The sequence below is a fragment of the Humulus lupulus genome, chromosome 9 (assembly GCF_963169125.1).
Source record: "Humulus lupulus chromosome 9, drHumLupu1.1, whole genome shotgun sequence".
Classification (NCBI taxonomy): domain Eukaryota; kingdom Viridiplantae; phylum Streptophyta; class Magnoliopsida; order Rosales; family Cannabaceae; genus Humulus; species Humulus lupulus.
In genome coordinates this window covers 48,336,220-48,359,687 of record NC_084801.1, presented here as the reverse complement: position 1 = coordinate 48,359,687, position 23,468 = coordinate 48,336,220, and the positions used below count along the sequence as shown (strand labels likewise).

At 41.8% G+C, this 23,468-nt stretch overlaps 1 protein-coding gene across 1 annotated transcript; it reads left to right on the top strand.

Annotated features, from left to right (window-relative positions):
• The first annotated feature begins 16,052 nt into the window (after nt 1-16,052).
• LOC133799682 (uncharacterized) lies at nt 16,053-23,078 on the top strand. Its single transcript, XM_062237681.1, has 4 exons — nt 16,053-18,400; nt 18,552-18,891; nt 22,541-22,565; nt 22,657-23,078. Exons 1-4 carry the CDS (start codon nt 16,053-16,055, stop codon nt 23,076-23,078), a joined length of 3,135 nt encoding a protein of 1,044 aa, XP_062093665.1.
• The last annotated feature ends 390 nt before the right edge of the window (nt 23,079-23,468 follow it).

Genomic DNA, 23,468 nt, shown 5'->3' with positions numbered 1-23,468 from the left:
TAATCAATCAAACAACACTATAGCACATAAACCACTTTCAATGAACAATTTGGGGACAATACTAAACCACACTTTTTTTTTCTTAAGATGCAAATTTATACCCCAATGTGAAATATATCCTCTAAAATCAACTATACAATGACCACATGATCAACACACATTCAGAGGTATTAAATCCTAACAAACTCAACTTAGCACAAATTTCTAAAGATTTTCTCTAAACTCTTAATAATCATAAAATCAAGTGAATGCCCATAGCATGTGAACAAATCTTCATAACCAATAACAAGGAATCTGAATATTTCATCACACAATCAATACTGGCAGAAGAAATATTCAGAATTTCAAAAACTAGGGCAACAATTCCCAAATTGAAGAGAAAAAGTGAGAAATATTTACAATGTGGTAGCAAAGAGAAAAGAGAAGAATAAATCCAAACATAAAGGGAAAGAACGTACCAAAATCGGACTAAGGGGCTCAGATCCAAATGGAGGAGAAGAAATAAATTGTGGAGGAGAAAATAGGTTTGTGAAAAAATTGGAAAAAATTCGACTTTGAAATGTGTTTAAAATCTCCCTGTTCATTCAAGCGAGGGCGCGATACCCTATGGTCGCAATCACCTTACTCCTCCCAAAAGTCTATGTCAAACAACGTCTGGCACGATCATAGAACCCCTCACCACACTCGTGCTACTCTGCTACAAATTCCTTTCGTGACTGTGGCCATGGTCGCACTACCTGTATGGTAAGACTATGCCACTAGCTCCAAAGTATTTTTTTTTCATTCTTTTTCACACTTTGCACGGTTCTAATTACAAGAAAAATAGCTAAAACTAAAATACAATGTATAGTTCTTTGGTTAATGTCATTAGCTTAACTTGAATAGGATGTATCCCAAGGGCGATGTTGTTAACATCATTTAGCTAAACAATTACCTCCTCCCTTGACAAGTGTCAAGAGGATGATAAACTTAAACTAAATGTCTACCTACAAATCCACGACTGCTAGCCTTTCATCGCCTGCTATTTCACACCATGCACGATACCCCATTGTTGCGAACTGAACAAAATCCACGGCTGCCGCCTACTTCATTGTCGTCAACTGAACCATGTTCCACAACTGAGTACAAAAAGAGGTAGAGAGATATGAAAGACGTGAGATGAGATGATATGGGAGCTTAACTTCTTTTAGTGGGGCAAAAGAAAGAGACCCAGGTAGAATAGTGGAGGGGAGAGAGCCTTGGTAGAGTGAGGGAGAGATCTCAAAGTTAACAAAAAATAGAAAAGAGATAATGGATTGGTGTGGGTGATGGCGGTTGGGAAGGAACAGAGGAGAGAAAAATGTGTGTTACATTTAGGTTTAGGGTTAGGGTAAAATATCATGTCCTATTACTTTATATATATATATATATAAACAAAACTAAGTGTTTCAAATTTTTACATTTTACCCAAAATCCAAAAATATTTAAATATCAATCGAAGCCCAATTTGAAATATATTTGGATTGGACAGGCTTCAGATTGAAGGTTTTGGGCAGCGGGATGAACATATTCATTAGATAGGCTAGATTTTTCAGGCATGCTGTGCAATCCTAGATCTGGGTGCCAAAATTTGTACTCCATGAGCCACCAAGGCCTTTGTTCAAGCCTGTCACTGTCACTACTAACATTGTCCTACACTGAGGGCATAACTTAGATCGCATTGCCCCATGCCTCAATGTCGCCGCACACCATCACTATTGTTTCGTTCTTGCCACTAGCCATCGAAGCTAAAGCCCCTGCTGAGAGGGAGAGGGAACATGGTGATTAAGTGAGTGAGAGCAAGTGGGTGAGGGAAAGGGAGAGAGGGTGAGCAAGAGAGGGAAGACATAAATTGTGGGAAAGAGAAAAAGGGTGGTAGGCAGCTGTTTTGAGAGAAAGAGATAGAGAGGGTGGGTGTGTATAGGATTAGGGTAAAAGGGCATAAAAGGTTTTGGGTTGGGCTGCTTTGTTTTTTTGTTTGCTTTATTTTATTTTTAATAATTTTACATTTTACTAATGCCTATAGTATTTTTTTAGCGTCAATGATCTATTGATGGTTGTTGACCCTGATTTTGGTCAACGACACGGAGTCTAGAAAATGACAGAAAAGTAATATAGGGCTTGAGAAAATGATCTAATGGAAAAATAAAGAACACAAAGAATTATAGTGGTTCGGCCCCAGTGATTGGTAATAACCTACGTCCACTTGACACTATTCTTAGTATTGAGCTTCAAAGGTGTGATCAAAGAACTAGGGTTCCTCAGTTTCACAGACCTTCAAAGAAGAAAACAATACAACGATGGATAATAGTAATATAATTCTAAAAGAAAAAGATCGATCCCCTTCCTTGAGCTATTTCTTTAGTATTTATAGGCTCAGGAAGAGTTACATGAATTAGGAAATAATATCTATCCTTAATAAATGGATCTGCAGGTCATAATGAAGAGATATTCTCGGATATCATCACAACTATACAGATCTTTACATAAATGAACAGAGTATACGACCAGTCTAGTCATATATAAAACGTGATATCTCCATGTGGAAATAATCCTGGTCGATAGGCGAGCAATATCTGTGCCACGTGCCGGCCACGTGTTGAAAATCCTTGCCACGTCATCAACATCTATTTTTTGGATAAACATTTGCCCCCAAGTTTATTTATTGTGACCAGCAATAAGTAAACTTAGAAGACTAACTTTTCGTATGCCCCACGAAATCTGTCAGAGCCTCTCGTGCATTCTTGAAAACTGTGACCTAATCACGTCCAATCATGCCTTTTCAGTTTTCAAGAAACCTTTCCGACGGATGTTATACTCCTCCATGCCTTGAAAAAGGTAAGTCATGATTATCCTTTTTCAACACACCTCAGCTTCTATAAATAATCCCCACATTCTTCTTTTAACTCTTTACATGCCATCTCTTTGCCAAGAACTCTCAAGAACTATTTAAGAACCCGGAACTTCAAAGGTCTTCAGTCGCTTTGCTAAGGGTCCTTCGCTTGCAAACCCAAAGTCATTCCTTTTTAGAATCTTCAATCTTTATCCAGGTAAATTTCTTCGACGTTTAAACCCTTTGAGATGCCATGCATACTGTTTCTGTGCTCTGAAATTTTTTATGTTCTTGGGTAGAAATTTGTGAAGATTTTGTATATACCGTTTGATGCTTGATAGGGTAGTGTAGTTTTGCTCTGTAGAAGTTAGGAATCAATTTGATAGTCAGGATCATGGGTTTAGGGCATAAAATTGAAGTAAAAATTCAATTTAGGCTAGCTAAAAAACTGGGTTTTTCCCGACCCTTTGGAGTTGAAAAAGCTTTTTCCAGAAAAACTTTTTACTTTCACTTTTTGATCCATTTTTCAAAATGTTCGCATAAAACTTAGTGTTTCAGTTAGAATGCTGCTGGTCATAGATGCCAGCAACGTTATTCCAACTTTCAACATAAGCTCCCAGGCTGTGCGTCTTATCTCCTCCTTTGTCTGTTTGCAGTTTACATGCAAGACCCGTGGGGAGGAGAAAGACCCATCAACGACGATCTGCTAGCTCAACTGATCAAGGACGAAGAACAACCCTCGTCATTAATACCTGAAATTCCCTTTTCTCGTACTAATCCAAACGCTTCCCCAGTCTTGACCCAAAATATGGCTCGCACCAAAACCAAGGCCCAGAAAAGGAAAACCTCCGACCCTTCTCATCAGCCTGCTGTTTCGGCTGATGTTCCCTCGACCAGTGGTCGAGATGAAAATGCTCCCAACCCAAACATCTAAAGACATGCCCACCCTCGACACGCCATTCAGCCGGATGTTGAGTGGTATGTAGTTTCTGAAAGTAGGGTGATGATCAGAATGATCGCCAACTACTTAAGGAAATATAGTCTCTCAGGGGTGACCTTAGTCAAACCTAACCCAGACCAAAGGGCAAATCTGCCTGGAGGTGCCTGGTCGCGGTTTCACATTGAGGAAGGGGCCACCTTGCCTCTTCAATCATTCTTTCAAGGGGTGGCCAACTATTTTGGAGTTGCCCTCTTTCAAATAACCCCGAATGGATATAGAATGCTTGCTGCACTCTATATTCTATATAGCTAGAAGAAATGGCCCGTGCCATCGCCTCATGAGGTCAACTACCTATTCGACCTCAAATCTAACCCTAACCAAGAAGGCACGGGGTTCTTCCACCTTTGTCATCAGGAAACCAAGTGTACTTTCCTGATCGACACAACTCATATCTCAAACGTGGGGAGATACTACCAAGAGTACTTTCTCACGGCTGACATGGTCGCGGACAACCTGGCTTTCACACGAGGAGGTAAAATTTTCGTATTGCTAGCTGACTTCTTTATTTAGCGTTTTCCTCCACGATGTCTTAAAATTTTGATGTCTTCTAGGCCCATGGTTGCGACCGAACCCAACTCCGGACATAGAGTTGAGATCGGCACTCCTAGCCAGCATGGCTAATGCTGAAAAGAGTGTCAAGAATCTGGTTACAGAGGATAACCTTAGGATGGTTGGCCTCTGGGCCCCTCAACCAGACACGAGGGGGCCCTCGGCAGGGAGTGCTTGTGCGGAAGAGGAACCTGAGCAGCAACCTCAAGCGTCACCTCCATGGAGGAGACCGACTGGGGTTACGATCAGGGAACCTGCTGGCACTCCTCGAGCAGAGAGGCCCTCGACCCCTTGGGGAAAGGAAAGAAGAAGGCTACCAAGCCTGTCGATCTCTCTGACGATTCATCGAACGACAATGGTATAGTTATTTCGCTTTTAGACAATTTTCCAATTCCCTGTCATCTTTTTGACGGGGATGACAATTTAAATATGCTCCAAATTTAGGGCCAGACTTCTTCATGTCAAAGAATGAGTATAAGACTAGTAGAGTCTGTAGTGTAGTGACTAGTAATAATAGCTCGAGTATTTGACTTTGCAATCCTGTTTTGCTTCTTTTTCTGATGTAATGTACTTAGTCATTTATGCTATCTCACTTGTTCGACTCTGTTTTTGCTTTTCAAACATGGACTCCACCAATGTATTTGACCTCTACAGCGCTCCAGAGGCTGCCGCGGCTCCTCCGAGCAAGAAGAAAACCAATAAGAGACATCCCGGGGAGAGCAGCAAAGCTCCTCAGGCGAAGAAGGCCCGGAACGCAGGCCCTTTGGAGGATACACCTTCTACCACCACGACTCCACCTTCTCCCCGCGAGCAGCAGACTCCATCTGCCGCAGCCGGGTCGAATCCTTCTCCCACGGCCCCGACTGACCAACCTCAACAGGCTAACCCTGCCTCAACTGGGAACGAGATGGTTGGTCGCGCCTTCAAGATGATCAAGGAGAGGGTCACCAAGATTGCGAAGCATGAACGCTGCTGAGAGGCAATGACTGCTACAGAGGCGATGGGTGTTGACCCAATTCTGAACCGTGCCCTAAACGAGTTCACTAGTGTAAGTCATCTCTTTTTGTGAAAATAGGTCTTCGTTAGTTTACTGTTTGTCTAACTTTTGTTATGACTGCAGGCCATGCTAACCCTTACTGCCGGCCGCATCCGCCTGGGTGTTGTCACTGAGCAGGCCAGGACATCGGAGCAACAACACGAGGATGAACTCAAAGATGTTGAGGCCAGACATGCTGATCAGCTGGCGGCGGTGGTTGAGGAAAAGGCCCAACTGGCTAAGTAGTTGGAGGAGAAACTGAAGTCTCTGGAGAAAGCCCACGAGCAGAGAGACCAATACAAGGAGTCCAACTGCTTTAACTACAAAGTGGCCAAAAAACTTGAGCTGGACTTGATTGCGAGCAGGTAGGAGACCAAAACTCTGGAGGGCCGGGTCGAGGAGTTGGAGAAGACCAATGCTGGCAACTTGGAAAGGCACAAGAATGCCACTCTGAGATGCTTCTATGATTTCTGGAAGCACAACCAGGGGGCCAACTTTGACTATCTTCCCGAGAATGCGAGGGATGCCGAGCTTGCTCGCTGTGTGGCTCAGCTGGCTGAGGAAGAAAGATTGAGGGTCCCTGCTTCCCCCGAAATCTCACTGGCTGCTGGGATGGATGGTGCAGACACCGAGGCTGCGGGTGCTGTCGATCAGAACCTTCCTCAGGATCCTCCAGCTCCTCAAGCACCTTAGTCTTTCTCCCTTTATGTTTTCTTTTTTTTCTTTTTAACTACACGACCTACGGGTCATGATGTAAAGGCTATAATTTTTTGGTTTGCTGCACGGGCAACTTTTACTTTTATTTAAACAATTACATCTAAGCAGTTATTGCTTGCGGTGTAAAAGGATTCACTTTGATATTATAATATATTTGCATATTATTATAACATCTAATTGTTCGCATGACCGAACTTAGCATAGCACTTTGGTTTGATTTGACAAAATATCAAAATTTTGAAAAATACTCTAAGTGCCCTAGCATGCTTTCACTTATTTTGCTCATGTGTTTACATACCTTTTAATGGTATGCTTGGCTTACTTGTACTTGGTATGTCCCCCAAGTGATCGGGGAGCTTTAGGTCCTTGGTCACTTGTCTTGACTAGAACCTGCTCGAACATTACTGCTCGTAGCAATATGATTAGAATTATAATACAGCAAAACAACACACGTAATGAGCAAATACTTGTAATAAATACAATAGTTGGCAAGAAATGACTGGCTAAGCACAATCCCTTTTATTCTCATAGTAAATGGACTAAACATGTCTTTACGAGTGATCAATAAGATCTTACACGAAACTTGTAAAAAGTAAAATTTATACAAGCCAATTCTTTGAGAAGAATTGTTAACTGATAATACTTGCGCATGTTTTCTCCATTCCAATATCGAGGAACGAGATCTCCGTTTAAGCGTGCAAGTTTATATGTGCCTGGGTGAAGGACTTCATCAATCTGGTAAGGCCCTTCCCAATTTAGGCCGAGTACTCCAGAAGCCTGGTCGCGGGAGTTAAGGAAAACTCTTCGGGGCACAAGGTCTCCAACATTGAATTTTCTTTCTCGCACTTTAGAGTTGAAATACCAGGCGACCTTCTGCTGGTATGCAGCTACTCGGAGCTGGGCTTGTTCACGCCTTTGATCAATCGAGTCCAAGGATTCCATCAGTAGCTAGCTGTTAGAGTCTTGGTCGTATGTTAATCTGCGGTGTGAGGGTGGATCCAACTCAACAGGCAACATGGCTTCATACCCGTATGCTAATGAAAATGGGGTATGACCAGTTGTTGTTCGGTGGGAAGTTCTGTACGAGCACAGGACTTCAGGCAACTATTCTGGCCATGCTCCCTTAGCTTCTTCGAGTCTTTTCTTTAGGGTATCCTTCAGCGTCTTGTTAACTACTTCGAATTTCCCATTCGCCTGGGGATGAGCGACTGAAGAAAAGCTTTTGATAATATCGTGACGTTTGCAGAAATCCGTGAATAGATCACTGTCGAATTGGGTGCCGTTATCTGAGACTATCTTCCTTGGTAATCCATAGCGATAGATGATGTTTTTGACTACGAAATCAAGCACTTTCTTAGTCGTTATGGTCGCGAGTGGCTCAGCTTCGGCCCATTTGGTGAAGTAGTCGACGGCAACCAATGCATACTTTACACCACCCTTTCCTGTAGGCAAAGATCCAATTAGATTTATTCCCCAAACTGCGAAAGGCCATGGACTCTGCATTTGCTTTAACTCGTTGGGAGCTGCTCGTGGGATTTTAGAAAATCTCTGACACTTGTCACATCTTCGCACAAACTCCATTGAGTCTTCATTCATGGTTGGCCTGAAATATCCCTGCCTTAGGATCTTTTTTGATAGGCTTTGCCCCCTAGCGTGGTCCCTACAAAAACCTTCATGTACCTCCTTTATCAACTCTTTGGCTTTCTCCTTTGTAATACACCTAAGAAGTGGCAGTGAGTATCCTCTTCGGTGCAGGATTCCATCAACCAGGATATACCTACCAGCTTGCCGCTGAAGGGTCCTAGTTTTGTTTCTGTCCGCTGGTAGCATGCCGCTTGATAGATACTCTACATATGGCGCCATCCGTGTATCCGTCATCTGGATGACCAGAGTGGTTTCTGTTGCTTGGATGATGGGCATGGATAGTCGCTCGACGGACACTATGTTCAGATTGTCAGCGTCCTTTGCACTTGCCAACTTTGCCAAAGCGTCCGCGTTGGAATTCTGATCGTGAGGTACTTGCTGAAGAGTGTATCTTTCGAACTGGGCTAACAGATCCTTTGCTTTGTTCAAATAGGCGACCATCTTCAATCCTCGCGCCTGATACTCTCCCAAGATTTGATTTATGACTAGCTGAGAATCACTATAGATGTCCAGCGCTTTTATGTTCATATCCTTGGCTAATCGTAGTCCAGTGAGTAATGCTTCATATTCAGCCTCATTGTTAGAGGCAGTGAAGTTAAATCTTATTGCACAGTGAAATCGATGCCCTTCCGGTGTTATCAATATCACTCTTGCTCTTGCGTGGGATTCGTTAAAAGAACCGTCTTTGAAAAATTTCCACGAGGGTGCTTGGGTTTGACATTCAGGCGCGCTGGGCTCCTTAATCTGGTCGCCACCCGCGGGCTCCGTGAACTCGGCGATGAAGTCAGCTAAGGGTTGTCCTTTCATTGCTGCTCGCGGCAGGTAAGATATGTCGAATTACCCGAGCTTGACTGCCCACTTTAGTAATCTTCTGGCAGCCTCTGGCTTCTACAGGACTTGCCGAAGAGGCTGGTCGGTCAATACCATAATCGGATGAGCTTGGAAGTAAGGCCGCAGCTTCCTAGAGGCCAATACTAAGCAGTAGGCTAACCTTTCGATGGGGGGATATCTCAATTCTGCTCCGATTAGCCTTTTGCTTATGTAATAGACAACCTTCTGCACACCTTCTTCTTCTCTCACCAGAATAGCACTAGCAACGTAATCCGTGATTGCCAGGTAGATGAACAGAGTCTCTTTATCGACCAGCTTTGACAGGATGGGTGGCTATGCCATATGCATTTTTAGTGCTTGAAAGGCTTGTTCGCACTCATCTATCCATTCAAATTTCTTATTACCTCTTAGTAGATTGAAAAATGGGACGCACTTGTTTGTTGAGGCTTTGGACATCCTTAATCTTCACTGGGGACTTCATCTCGATCAGGGCTTTTATCTTCTCGGGATTAGCTTCAATTCCTCTTGAGTTAACTATGAATCCCAAGAACTTCCCTGATCCTACCCCGAAGGAGCATTTAAGGGGATTTAGCTTCATTCTATATTTATTAAGGACGTTGAAGCATTCCTGAAAATCTCATACATGCCCTTCTGCTTTCTTCGACTTAACCAGGATGTCATCGACGTAAACCTCCATGTTTGCACCGATCAGCTCCTTAAACATGTGGTTGACGAATCTCTGGTAAGTCGCACCAGCGTTTTTTAAACCAAAGGGCATCACTTTGTAACAGTATAGCCCTGTATCGGTTCGAAAGCTAGTGTGATCCTCATCAGGGGGATGCATATTGATTTGATTATACCCCAAGTATGCATCCATGAATGAGAGGATCTCGTGTCCTGCAGTGGCATTGACCAGCTGGTCGATCCTCGGGAGTAGGAAGCAGTCTTTGGGGCAGGCTTTATTTAGGTTTGTAAAATCCACGCACGTACGCCACTTGTCGTTCAGCTTGGGCACGGGTACGGGATTGGAGATCCACGAAGGATAAAATGCCACCCTGATGAACCCATTCTCCTTCAACTTCTCGACTTCCTCTTTCAAAGCCTTCAATCTGTCTTTGTCGAGCAGCCTTCTTTTTTGTTGCACATGCGGAAAGCTTTTGTCAATGTTCAGGACATGGCTGATGATTGCAGGATCTATCCCGACCATGTCTTTATGCGACCAGGCAAAGACATCATGGTTCCTCCTTAAGAACTCCACTAGTGCGTGTTTTGTTGTTGTTTCTAAGTTTTTACCGACTTTCACAACTCTGGTCGCATTTTCCTCATCGAGTTGGACCTCTTCAAGGTCCTCGATGGGGCCCACTTCTTCTTCAAAATCCCCAAAGCGAGGATCTAGGTCTCTATCCTCACTTTGGGCAATGCCCTATTTGGTGAGATTATCACCTGACCGGGCTTGAACATCAGTTGCCATTTGCAACTCTTTCCCAGTGGCATATCTCGATACACCCTTCTTTGCCTTGGTGATCGAGGTGTTGTAGCACTCCCTCGCTTCCCTTTGGTTTCCCAACACGCATCCTATCTCTGCGCCCGTTGGGAATTTCATGGCGAGGTGCCATATAGAAGTGACGGCTCGAAGGTCGACTAGAATTGGTCTCCCTATCACAACATTGTACGCTGAAGGACAATCAACTACTATGAAAGTGGTGAGTAATGTCCTGTTAGTAGGTGCAGTGCCGGCTGTGACTGGGAGTCTAATTGACCCCACTGGGGCGAGCCCTTCTCCGGAGAAACCATAAATGGTTTGGTTGCATGGCTCCAGGTCCTTAACGAACAATTTCATCCTTTCCAGCGAGGACTTATATAGGATGTTCATCGAACTTCCCGTATCGACCAACACCATTTTCACCATCATATTTGCGATTTGTACATCCACGAACAGCGAATCGGAGTGCGGGAATCGCACATGCTGGGCGTCATCGTCAGAGAAGGTGATTAGTTCCTCCTCTATTCAAGCCTTTTTTGGTGCACGATCCTCGACACTCATCATCTCGATGTCCTGGTCGGGGCATAGGGTTCGAGCATATCGTTCCCTTTCTTTTCCACTATCTCCTGCAAGATGCGGGCCTCCGCAGATGATGAGTAGGATAATTGCCACGGGAGCTGGCTGTAAAGGTGGCTAGCGTTGGCGTGCAGGCGCCGACTCGTTGCCAACCGGAGCCTCTCACTGAGAACCTTCCGTGGCTCGTACATATCTTCTTAAATGTCCCTGTCTTATCAGGAACTCAATCTCGTCCTTCAGCTGGTTACACTCATTGGTGTCGTGCCCATAGTCGTTATGATAACGACAGAACTTTGTTGAATCTCTCTTGGAGATATCTTTTCTTATTGGTGTGGGTCGTTTGTAGGGCACGCTCGAGTTGGTCGTATGGTAAACCTCAGCTCGGCTTTCAACAAGGGCGGTGTAGTTGGTGAATTTCGGTTCATACCGATTATTTTTGGGGCATTTACTCTCGGAGGTCGAGAGTTCGTTGCTCGCCCTCTTTCCACCATTCTTACCATTGCCATTCTCCTTGCCTTTGCCATTGCCATTAGGCTTAGACCAGTTGGCGGCTTTGGCGGGTTCTTCTTTAGGCCCCTTGTCCTTTGCTGGCGATTTCCCTTCATTGGAAATCGCGTCCTCGAGCTTGATGTACCGATTAGCTCTATCTAAAAACTCTTGGGTACTCTTAACCCCATGCTTCCTGAGGCTACTCCAGAGGGGAGAATGGCGCCTAACCCTAGTGGTTAGAGCCATCATCTTGCCTTCATCACCCACAGTCTTGGCTCCTGCTGCGGCTCGCATGAAGCGCTGAACATATTCTTTCAAGGGCTCCCCCTCTTTCTGGTGTATCTTGAGAAGTTGGTTCGCCTCGGTCGGGTGCACATGACCCACGTAGAACTGTCCGTAAAACTCCTTAACGAACATCTCCCAGGATACTATACTTGCAGGAGGGAACTTAAAGAACCACTCCTGGGCGGCATCAGAAAGGGTCACTGGGAAGATCCTCCAGTGAGCATCTTCAGAGACTTTCTGAATGTCCATCTGTATCTCAAAAATTGTTTACATGAGATACTGGGTCTCCATACCCGTCGAAATTTGGCAGAGTCGACATCTTGAACTTGCTGGGGGTTTCTGCCACAGCAATCCTTTGTACGAAAGGGGTGCCTCTCCTCCGATCTTACTCGATGTGCGATGTCCTCCCCCCGATCAGCTGCTGCACAGCCTGGTTCAGGGCATCGATTTGAGCGTAAACAGCTTCAGGAATTGCTGGGGCCTCTGGTGTCGGGGGAATGTACTCATCGTGCCTTTCTCGGTGGTTGTTGAGTACATCCCTCAAGTCATCGTCTCTTCGTCGCTGCTCGCTGGCTCCGAGCCAGCTAAAGACGTTATTTTGTCTGGGCTGCCCCCCAACATTATGGCCTTCTTGTCGGTCTTCTCTAGTTGGGGGGCTCCTGCCTCCACCTCTCTCTTCGTTCCTCCGACCAGCATTTCCTCTGCCTGAGTCAACCTCATTGTAGCCCTGGCCATCTCTGAACCTTGACTAGCTATGGTGGGACCGACTGTTTCCCCTGTTGCCTCCTTGGGCTGGCATTTCCCGAGTGTTAGGGGGAGGCATGCGTTGGTCGGTGGGTCCCCGTGCATTGTCATGCCGTGGGGGGCCCTTGACCGCAGAGCCTGTCTCTGAGTTCCTTATGTTTGCAGAAGGACGCTGCCCCCTGCTCGGTGGATGCGGCTCTTCACCCCCTCGACGTCTAGGTCTGCGGGGCTATTGCCCGGCCCTATTCTGCCTCGGGTGCGGGGGATTTCCTCGACCAGCCTGAGATAGAGGCTGCGTCTCAGGATCCCTAGGTGGGATATCATCCTGAGGCATAGGTGGCTGCTCCGGCCTCTGAGGGCTTGTTGGCTGGTATGGAGGGCTAGGATTGGGACCCCTTTGAGGTGGCCCGCTTGGGGGTTGATCAGGATGCGAGGCTGGCACAGTTTGATTCCTAGCCAACTGGAGGGCTGCTTCATGGGCTGCCATGGCATCCCTTTGCCGACAGTCCATCTCCGCCTGTCGCTCTCTTAGCTCTTGGCACTGGCGCTCTGTCTCCCTTTGTTGTGACGCCATTATCTTAGCGGCACTCTCCTGATTGGCCCTCAGAGCGACCAACTCATCTTGCAATACCCCCAGTGTTGTCTTCAGGGTCTCAGAGTCCACCTCCTCCTCATCGAACTCCAAATGAGGTTCGTCTTCAGCCATATTTGGGGGAGGAGGCTGGGATGGTGCAGCGGCAGCCTGTCCAGTCTTCTTGGTAGTCTTTGCCATTAGATTTTCTTGAATTCAAGTCTCTCAACGAAAGCACCAGAATGTTGACCCTGATTTTGGTCAACAACACGGAGTCTAGAAAACGACAGAAAAGTAAGATAGAGCTTGAGAAAATGATCTAATGGAAAAATAAAGAACACAAAGAATTATAGTGGTTCGGCCCCAGTGATTGGTAATAACCTACGTCCACTTGACACTATTCTTAGTATTGAGCTTCAAAGGTGTGATCAAAGAACTACGGTTCTTGAGTTTCACAGACCTTCGAAGAAGAAAACAATACAACGATGGATAATAGTAATATAATTCCGAAAGAAAAAGATCGATCCCCTTCCTTGAACTATTACTTGAGTATTTATAGGCTCAGGAAGAGTTACATGAATTAGGAAATAATATCTATCCTTAATAAACAGATCTGCGGGTCATAATGAAGAGATATTCTCGGATATCATCACAACTGTACATATCTTTACATAAATGAACGGAGTATACGACCAGTCTGGTCATATATAAAACGTGATATTTCCATGTGGAAATAATTTTGGTCGATAGGCGAGCAATATCTATGCCACGTGTCGGCCACATGTTGAAAATTCTGTCAACGTCATCAACAACTCTTTTTTGGATAAACAATGGTAAAACTCAATATATAGAGTATTTTTAGCGTCAGTGATCTACTGACATTAAAACTCAAAATATAGGAGTAATTTTGTTGTCACGTGTTCACTGACGCTTATAATTCTCACATTATAAAAAAATGTCAGTCAATATTTTTGAGCAACGAAAACGGATGACGCCTTAGGCTAGTTTTATAGTAGTGGATATTTAATTTTAGTTTATGAAAGAATATGCCTTGGTTGTATTTTTTTTGTTTATTAAGAACATTTGTTGATATTACTTTTTAGTTGCAGTTATATATATATTTTAATAGTTATGCTTTAGTTGATATTTTGATAATATTTAACTATTTCTTAGTAAACATCAACTTTTTTCTAGAAAATTTTAACATAAACTTCAATGATATTATTTTTGTTCCATTAATATCATTTTTATTTTGGCCAACTGTAAAATTGGAAAGAAAAAAAATTATGAAGACAATATCTTATAAAAGTATTGGACTATTAACAATTTTTTTCACCAGGCGTGCGGGTTCTCTCTAGCTTCTCCATGGCGAGGCGCAAGAAAGTTATCTAGAAGCCGGTTTCGATAGACAAGGAGAAGGTTGATTCAGGGACTGAGAATTTGGGTGAAGGGGATTTAGCTATCGATGGTGATATCCCTGCGTGTGAGGTGGAGGAAATATTCAAGGATTCAATGGATGATTTCCCTGAAATTGGAGGTTCGATGGCTAAAGATCTGAATGGGATTGCCACTGGGGATTGTGTTTCGGGATTGAAATGGAGTGCGCAGGAAGAGGGAGGCACTGAATTTCTCAATCAGGCCAAAGAAAAGTGGTCCTCGTTTAAGGATTTGTTGCCGAATCAAGGTGGTGCCCGTCTGTAATTTGCAGAGCCCATAGTTCAAAATGGGCATCGTGTTGCTCAGGTGGATCTTGAGGAAATTGCTGCTGAAGCAGCTATTTGGAATTCAGCTGTGGTATGCATGGTTTTAGGAGCTAATCCCCCTTTTGCAGTTTTTGAAGGTTTCATAAAAAGAATGTGGGGTAAACTAGGTATTGAGAGGATTACGAGATTGAATGCAGGGCAATACTCTTGTTCAATTCAGAGATGAAGTTACTAGAGACCTGGTTTTAGAGAATGGGGTTCTGCACTTTGATAGGAAGCCTGTCATTGTGAGACCATGGACCACTGAATTAGATCACATGAGGTTAGTCAAATCTGTTCCTGTTTGGGTTAGATTACCTGGTTTGAGTTTGCAATATTGGGGTTCCAAATGTTTGAGTGCTTTGGTGAGTACCATTGGGAAACCGATTCTTGTGGACAAGGTTACTAAGGACAGGTCTATGATGCAATTTGCTTGGGTCTTAGTGGAGATTGGTATAGCAGATGAAATTCCTAAGTCTATTCAGTTTTTGAATGAACGAGGGCAGTTAATGGAGAAATTTATTGAGTTTGAATGGTTGCCAACACAATGGAAGAATTGTAAGGTGTTTGGCCATACTGAGGCATTATGTACCAGGAAAAAGGTGGAGATCTGGAGACCCAAAGATCAGAAAATTGAAGGTGAAATTTTGGGCAAACCGTCTGCAGTGCTTATTGGTTCAACTAGCTCAGCTTCAGTGAAGGATTCAGATAGCATGGCTCAGCAGGGGGATGGTGGGCTGATGACTGCAAGTGTCCAGGCGCAAAAGGATGAGGACGTTGTGCTCATTGATCAACGGTCCAAGTCAGATCAGGTCGATGGGGAAAAAAAGTCAGAAGTCAGGGATATAACCATGGAGAAAGACTGGATCACGCCTAAGAAATTGGGTGGGGGGAAGAGATTGGTTACTAAGGCTAAGAACAAATTGCAAAATACCTAGTGTGTTACAGGATAGACAGTTGGAGGGTTTAAAATTGACTGGATCTGTAGGACAAAAATCAAATGGGGGAATTCCAAATCCTTAGCTGGAATGTTAGAGGAATGAATAAGAGGGATAAACAAAGATCCCTTAGTGCTTTTTGTAGGCTTAATAAAATTGGGCTGGGAGCTTTCCTTGAGACCAAGATAAGGGGAGAAAAGTTGGAAGAGTCGATGAGTTGTTATTTTGGTAATTGGACTTATTATAGAGGCAATAAGAGTGAGGGTCGAATTTTACTATTTTGGAAGAGTGATCTTTTCACTGTGGAAGTTTTGCAAGAAAGTGACCAATATGTTCATACCGTTGTTAAGGAGTTAAGGTCAGTTAGAGAGTATTGTGTGACTTTTGTTTATGGCAGGAACACAATTTTGGAAAGAGTTCCGTTATGGCAAGATCTCTCTTGCCTGAGTTTTCCAGTGAAACCTTGGTTATTGGTAGGGGACTTTAACTCAGTTTTTGAAGTTGATGATAGAATTGGGGGTCGTACTGTGTCTGCAGCTGAGTTGATAGATGCGCAAAGGTAGAAGTCTTTAGGATTGGTGGATGCTCTTAGGTCTATGGGATCTCATTATACTTGGACTAACAATCAATCTGAAGGGGCTCGAATTTATTCCAAGTTTGATCGCATCTTTAAGAATGAAGATTGGGTGGATTTGTTTCCTGACTCGGTAGCTGTTGTTAATTGGGATATTTGTTCTGATCATTGTTTCTGTATTGTTAAGACTATGACTGAGATGAATTCTGGTACTAAGCCGTTTCGATATTTTAACATGTGGGCTGATCATGATGAATTTAAAGCTACTGTTTTGCAGAGTTGGACCAAACCAGTAACAGCTCAAGGGCTTGACAGAATCATGGTTAAACTGAGGAGATTAAGGCCTATTCTGCGACATTTTAATAAGTTTGTGATTGGTGATATTGACCATAAGTTTCAGGTTGCTAAAGACACTTATAATATGGCTCAGATTCAGCTTCAGCAGGATATTCATTCGGCTATGTTCCAAGTTGAGGAACAACAGGCCTTGAGTAACCTGGTTCAGACTTCTAGGCTCTATGACAGCTATCTTAGACAGAGGAGTAAAGTTAATTGGCTTAGGTTGGGGGATGATAATACAACTTTTTTTCATGCTTATTTGAAAAAGCGGAAGGAGGTAAATCGTATCACTTCTTTTCTTACTGAAACCGGTCAGATTATTGATAATTATGAGGAAGTTGTGGATCATTTCTTAAGTCATTTTAGAAGTTTGTTGGGCAGTCGGAGTAAGGCTTCGGGGACCATTCACAGGGAGTGCTTCAGGCATGGTAATATTCTTTCTTTAGAGCAACAGCTGGATTTAATAAGACCATTTACTAAGAAGGATGTTAAGAGTGCTATGTTTAGTATTGGTTCAATTAAGAGTCCGGGTCCGGATGGTTATGGTGCGGGTTTTTTTAAAGCTTTGTGGAATGAGATTGGTGATGAAATTTCATATGCTATTTTGAGTTTTTTTCAGTTGGGTAAACTTCCTCAAGGTTTTAACGATGCTATGTTGTCATTGATTCCTAAAGTTGAGCACCCGACTAAGGCGGTGGAGTACGGGCCTATTGCTTGTTGTAATACTCTGTATAAGTGTATTTCCAAGCTGATCTGCAATAGATTGAATGTGGTTCTTCCTTGGTTAATTCACCAAAATCAAGGAGCTTTTGTCAAGGATAGGATTTTAGCTCATAATATCCTTATTTTTCAAGATATTCTTAAAGGGTATAAGAGGAAGAATATCTCTCCTAGGTGTATGATGAAAGTGGATTTGAGTAAGGCCTATGATTCCATAGATTGGCATTGTCTTGAAGATATTCTTGCTGCATTCTGTATTCCGGCTCAGTTTATTAATTGGATTAATATTTGTTTAAAGGACTCGGATTACTCTATCTTGATGAATGGGAGAGTTCAAGGTTGTTTTACTGGTAGGAAGGGTTTGAAACAAGGGGACCCGATGTCTCCTTTGTTGTTTGTTCTTGTGATGGAATACTTTACTAGACTTCTCATCCAAGCCTCTCAGAATAAGGAGTTTCGGTTTCATCCTAGATGTAAGAAGCTTGAATTGGTGAGCCTGTGCTTTGCTGATGATTTGGTGCTGTTTTGCAAGGGCACGAATAGGTCTGTTCAGATTATTACAGAGTGTTTCAAGTCCTTTAGCAGTGTTTCTGGTTTGACAGCTAATGTGGAGAAATCTAGAGTTTATTTTGGGGGTATGAATGCGGCTGAAACCAAGGAAATTCTGAAGGATATTCGGTTCTCTGAAGGTGAGTTTCCTCTCAAATATTTAGGGGTTCCTTTGAGACCTACGAAGTGGAAAGCAGGAGATTGTGCTGCTATTATAAAGAAAATCCAGCTGAAGCTACATCATTGGTCAAATCGTCACTTATCTTTTGCTGGAAAAACTCAACTTATTCAATCTGTTTTAATGGGGTTAAGAGCTTTTTGGATGAGTATTTTCCTTCTCCCAAAGAGTGTAATCTCTGAGATTGATCATTTGTGTAGGAAATTCCTTTGGGGTGCCAGCAAAGGTAATGATAACAGGAGTAAAATTCACTTTACAAGCTGGGATCAGGTTTGCCTTCCGAAGCAACTTGGGGGTCTTGGGTTTAAAGAAGGGGCAAAATGGAATATGGTCCTCTTAGCTAAATATTTGTGGGTGGTTTCCTCTAAACAGGATATCCTGTGGGTGAAGTGGGTTGATGCTATCTATCTTAAAGGGCAGAGTGTTTGGGATTATAAGCTTCAGTCTGATGTCAGTTGGTACTGGCGAAAACTTATAAACTTGAAGGCTATTCTTAATAGTGAGCTGCTGGGAAGAGCTGTTCAAAACAACAAACTGAAAGTCAGTAACTTGTATAACCTGCTCCTTCACAAGGACAAAGTTCAGTATGCTTCTGTGATCTAGTGTAATCTATCTGTGCCCAAACATCGCTTTATTATTTGGCAAGCCACTTTGAGGCATTTATTGACTAGGGACAATTTATTAAAGTGCCAGATTTGTCTTCCATCTGTTTTGTGTCCTATCTGTGAATTGCAGCAAGAGAGTCACGAACATCTCTTCTTTCAGTGTAAGTTTTCTCAGCTGCTGCGGAGCAAAGTTACTGCTTGGTTTGGGATGTGAGATCTGGCCAGTTCATCTTAATGATTGGGTCACTTGGATGGTGGGGAAGCCGAAGTGTCTGCAGCAAAAATTGTTAGCTGCTGGGCTTGCTGCTTCAGTTTATCTCATCTGGTGGAATAGAAACAATTGCTTTTTTAATCTTTGTTCTGTTTCAGTTAATGCAGTGTTTGCTTTATTGCAAAATTGCTTGAAAGCCAGACTTGAGAACTTACATAGATTTAAGTTGCATAGAAAAGATGTAGCTTTCTTAGAGAAAGTTAATTTTTTGTAATCCTCGGCTTGAGGGGCTATTTTTGAGCTTGTTTTTGTATTTGGTTTGTGGTTCAATATAATTTCCTTTTCATCAAAAAAAAAAAAAGTATTGGACTATTGTGTTCCACATGGAATAAGTGTAAGAATATTAAACTATTAATAAGAAAATGTGTAACTCCACTAATTACCAATTGGTTTTTAGATGGAGTCTCATGATTCTTGTCATGGTATCAAGAGCCAATTCCCTAGCGGGCATTCGATCCACACCGATCCAAAAGAGTGAGCCAAGCCGCACAAGATCCACATAGTGCAAAAAGACACTTGAGATCCAAAAAAAATAAGCGAGTTGAAAAAAAATGGGCCACTTGTAATCAGGTGAGTCAAGATTGATGAGCGAAAAATCGCCACCATCTTGAGAGGGAATATTAGACTATTGTGTCCCACATGGAATAAGTGTAAGAATATTAAACCATTAATAAGAACATGTGTAACTCCACTAATTACCAATTGGTTTTTAGATGGAGCCTTATTATTCTTGTCAAAAAGAAGTCCTATCTTTTGTTATGCATTTATAGATGAATAAAGGGGGGAAACATAATGAATTGGGACTATATGCTCATTAAATTTTCAACAAATTTATGGGGTGTTTGATGTACGGGGTAGGGAATGGATGAGTGTGAGTCTTTTAATATTAATTTATTTGGGAGGAAGTTTTTGGTTTTTAATAGTTAACTAGTGGGATCCAACAATGATAAACTTTGATGAACGAAATAAATAAGAAAGAAAGACGAGTGTAGTCTCAGTATTGAATTATGTTGGTCACCATCTAAGAACTTTGATTCAATTGATCTAATTAGAAATTTTACAGACTTTATTTCAAGTTTGAATGGATATTAATCTTTAGTTTGATGGGATCCAACAATGATAAACTAACTAACTAATGGTAGCGATTCATTACAATTAGACTAATCATATCATAAGTCATTTTCAGATTGTGAGATATTTAAAACGGTGAAATGATATTCATGTTTAGATTTTAAAAAAAAATAAGTCTTAAATTAATTAGACATTAATTTTTAGGAGACATAGTCTTAATTATTGGAATAATACTAGCAATTTTTTAAAAATAAAACTTCCATTAAGACGAAACAAGAAGTACAAAAAGTTTAACAAAGATAGAGAAAGAAATATTACCATTCCATACAAGTTCACATTCTAACCCTAGAGCTATTTTAGCTAGAGAATGAGCTAAATAATTAGCTTATCTAACCACATGAGAAATACAAATCCACAGGGAAAGGAAGATAGGGAACAAATGATATATGAAATTATATCACTAAAAGGAGAAAAATTCTTATGATAAAATTTAATTTGATCTACAACCACTTTACAATTCATTTCAATATAAAAGAAAGGGAAAGAAACAGCCGCACACCATTGAAGAGCATGTAACAAACATCTAGCCTCCATCAACAAAGGATAAATGGATCCTTGGACAAGAACCATAAGACCAGCAACTACAACCCTTGTAAACTCGCTAACAACTGCAGCAAAAATGGAATGCCGTGAGTAGGAGGAGACCATTTAACAGTCTTCCTATTTATTTTATGGTGCCCACAAGTTGGCTTAATTAAAGCTTCCTTATAATTGCTAACATAAGATGAAATCCAAGCAAATATATCCTGAGCAGGTAACACAAATTTCTTGTGGAAAAATAACACAGTCCTATTGTTCCAAGAAGCCCAAAGTAAATAAAGGAAAATTTCAAATTGATCATTAGTGAATTCTTTCCAAGCACCCAATATAAGATCAAGAATATCCATATGAGCATGAGTAGACACCAAACTAGAAAACTCTGAATATTTTCAAATTTTCTTAGCTCTGGAACAATACAATAGTGAATGAGAAAAAGTTTCAACATGAAAATGACAATAAAAACAATGGGGAGAATCAATAATGCATCTAGAAACAAGATTAGCAGCTGCAGGAAGTATATGCTTACATACTCTCCAAATGAAATGTTTTATTTTTGGAGGCAACTTGAGATGCCAAAGATAAGACCACCACTTTTTCAAGGCATGGGGATTTGAAGAAGAAGAAGAGAATGCTAATTGATATCTTGATTTAACATAATACTTTTCAAAAGTAGTATGCTCTCAGACTAGTGTCATCGGTTTGAATTAACTAGAGGAAGAGCAAAAATAGTTTGAACTAAGTGTGGATGGAAATAGCTCCTAAACTTATCAACATCTCATTCGCCCCAATGAGTTAAAGAAAAAAGGCACTCTATCTGTTGAAGGAGAAGATTGAGACTGAAAGGAGATGAATAAAAAATTAGGGATCCAATAATCCTAAAGAGTTTTAATAGTGGTACCATTTCCATAACATATTCCATATCATATGACAAAGACTAACAAGTAACCTAAAGCATGTCATAACATAAGAGGGAATAGCTTGAACAACAGCCTTGAGAAGAACTTCCTTACCTGCACGAGAGAAATATTGCTCAACACAATAATTAAGAAAAGAAAGGACCTTATCCTTATTAAAAGAAAATGAACCCTTTTTTTATCTCTCAAAACACTGAGGAAGACCTAAATATTTATTTGATATTTGCCTATTGCAATCATGATGACTAACCTCATTAACTCAGCCATATTAAATAAAAATATAGAAAAATTATATGTATATTGTGAATAAGGGTAATTTTTTTGTATATTATTGATAGAGAAAAGGAGCCTTTAAAAAGGCTAATACAAGCTATAAACAAATCTGTACAAATCTACTATTAACTATCAAATATTCTAGGTCAACACTAAACCTTAGAATCAGGAAAATAAAAAAAGAAACAAATTATTTGGTTTCTCTAAAGGAAGATATCAGGTAATTGTACAAAATATCTACAAAGATATAATAATCAGTAATATTATATTACTGATTTTCCCCCTTCTTCAACATTCCCCCTCAAGTCGGTTTGAAAATATCCTTCATGGCCAGCTTGCCCATCAATTTGTCAAACTGTCTTGTAGGAAGTCCCTTTGTAAGTATGTCAGCTATTTGTTTGATACACCCAAATTTCGAGAAAATATACAACGTTGAAATGTAAGCTCGTAAGGTGTGAGCTTGTATTTAATAAGTATTAACGTTATACTTGTACAAGTATAAGTGAAGTTCCAGAGCTATGTCATTTGCACTTGAGCATGAGTTGCAGGCTCGAAGGCAACAAGAGTGTCCTCCAAAAGATGCGTTCGAAAGACCAATAAAGCAATGAGGTAGCAATAACTGGAATGATGAGATCGAAGCTACATATGATATCGAAAGCCCATTGGATCAGTATTCAAGCTCAAAGACTCATTAAATTAATACATAGAGATGTTATTAGGAAATCCCTATAATCAAGAGATTTAAATCAAACTGTATAATCAACCCTATTGTTTAGGGATATTAATTTACAATAAATGTGATTGATTGTATTTAATCTATGAGATTTATTGCTCCAATCAACTGATATGGGTAGCGCAATATCCCTAAGATTAAGGGAGGATTCTTGTAACCAGACCTATAAATAGTTTGGGAATAGTCCTTTGTAAACACGTGTTATTTTGTATTGAGAAAAGTCTTAAAGAAATTTCTCTCAAAAAGCTTGAACACAGACCTCAATAAAAGTGACTCGTGAACGTAAGTAGATTCTAACTACTGAACTACGTAAAAATCTTTGTTCTTCTTTTCTTACTAAATTACACATTTGCTTAATTTCTCTTGTTTTTAGTTGATGAAAAACGTCATCAACACTTTGGTGCTTTCATTGAGAGCATTAAGTATTATTGTTCTTTCAAACCTTCCGTTGAACAAATGATGGAAGCACCCGCTAGCAACGTCCCGGAGCTTGGAAATGGTCCACCATTACCCAGAATCCCCGAGGAGAACACTCCTCAAACGGAAAAACCTCCTCATCATCTTGGCAAACAGCCAATGAATGAGGAAAATCCTCATGAAGGAAGTGCATCAGCAGCCTCGCAAGAACCAGGTCAGGGGTCTAAGCCACCTAACAAGGATTATTATAATCCTAAAATGTATGTGCCAATGGTGGAGTTGGAAAATCGGAGGTTGCGAGAAAGCCTGGATGAAGCCACGCGACTGAATGAAGAAATGATGAGGAGGGTCGCAGAATTGCAGGCGTCCCCACAATAGGCTAGGGTACGTCCTTGAGGTAGCACTACGACAAAGGTAGCCGAACAAAGAGTAGCCCAAAAAGGTCAAGCAACAAGGGCTGGAGCGAGTGCTATAATCAACAAGTCTGGGGTGTCATCTCAAAACCCCTTGCGAACCAACCAGCCAAGAGAGGTTTCGGTCTCCATTGGGAACAACCGAGCTGCCCCGCAAGCAGCCCGGAATCATAACCCAGCACTAGCGAGGCCAACTGCGAACAATGAGAGACCACCTCCATCTCCAATTAGGCATCCTCCATCACCCATTAGACATCCATCTCTGGATCGAGATGTACCCCAGAGAGCTCCTAGTGGAAACCGAGCTGGGGAAAGGTGTTGGGGTTTTATGCCCTAATTAAAACCCAAATTCTTT

Excerpts from the sequence above, each read along its gene's own strand:
- LOC133799682 (XM_062237681.1), top strand. The coding sequence starts at position 16,053 with ATGGGATCTCATTATACTTGGACTAACAATCAATCTGAAGGGGCTCGA. Across the intron at positions 18,892-22,540 it reads ATGTAGCTTTCTTAGAGAAA|ACCTCAATAAAAGTGACTCG; the intron begins GTTAATTTTTTG and ends GCTTGAACACAG. Across the intron at positions 22,566-22,656 it reads AATAAAAGTGACTCGTGAAC|TTGATGAAAAACGTCATCAA; the intron begins GTAAGTAGATTC and ends TCTTGTTTTTAG.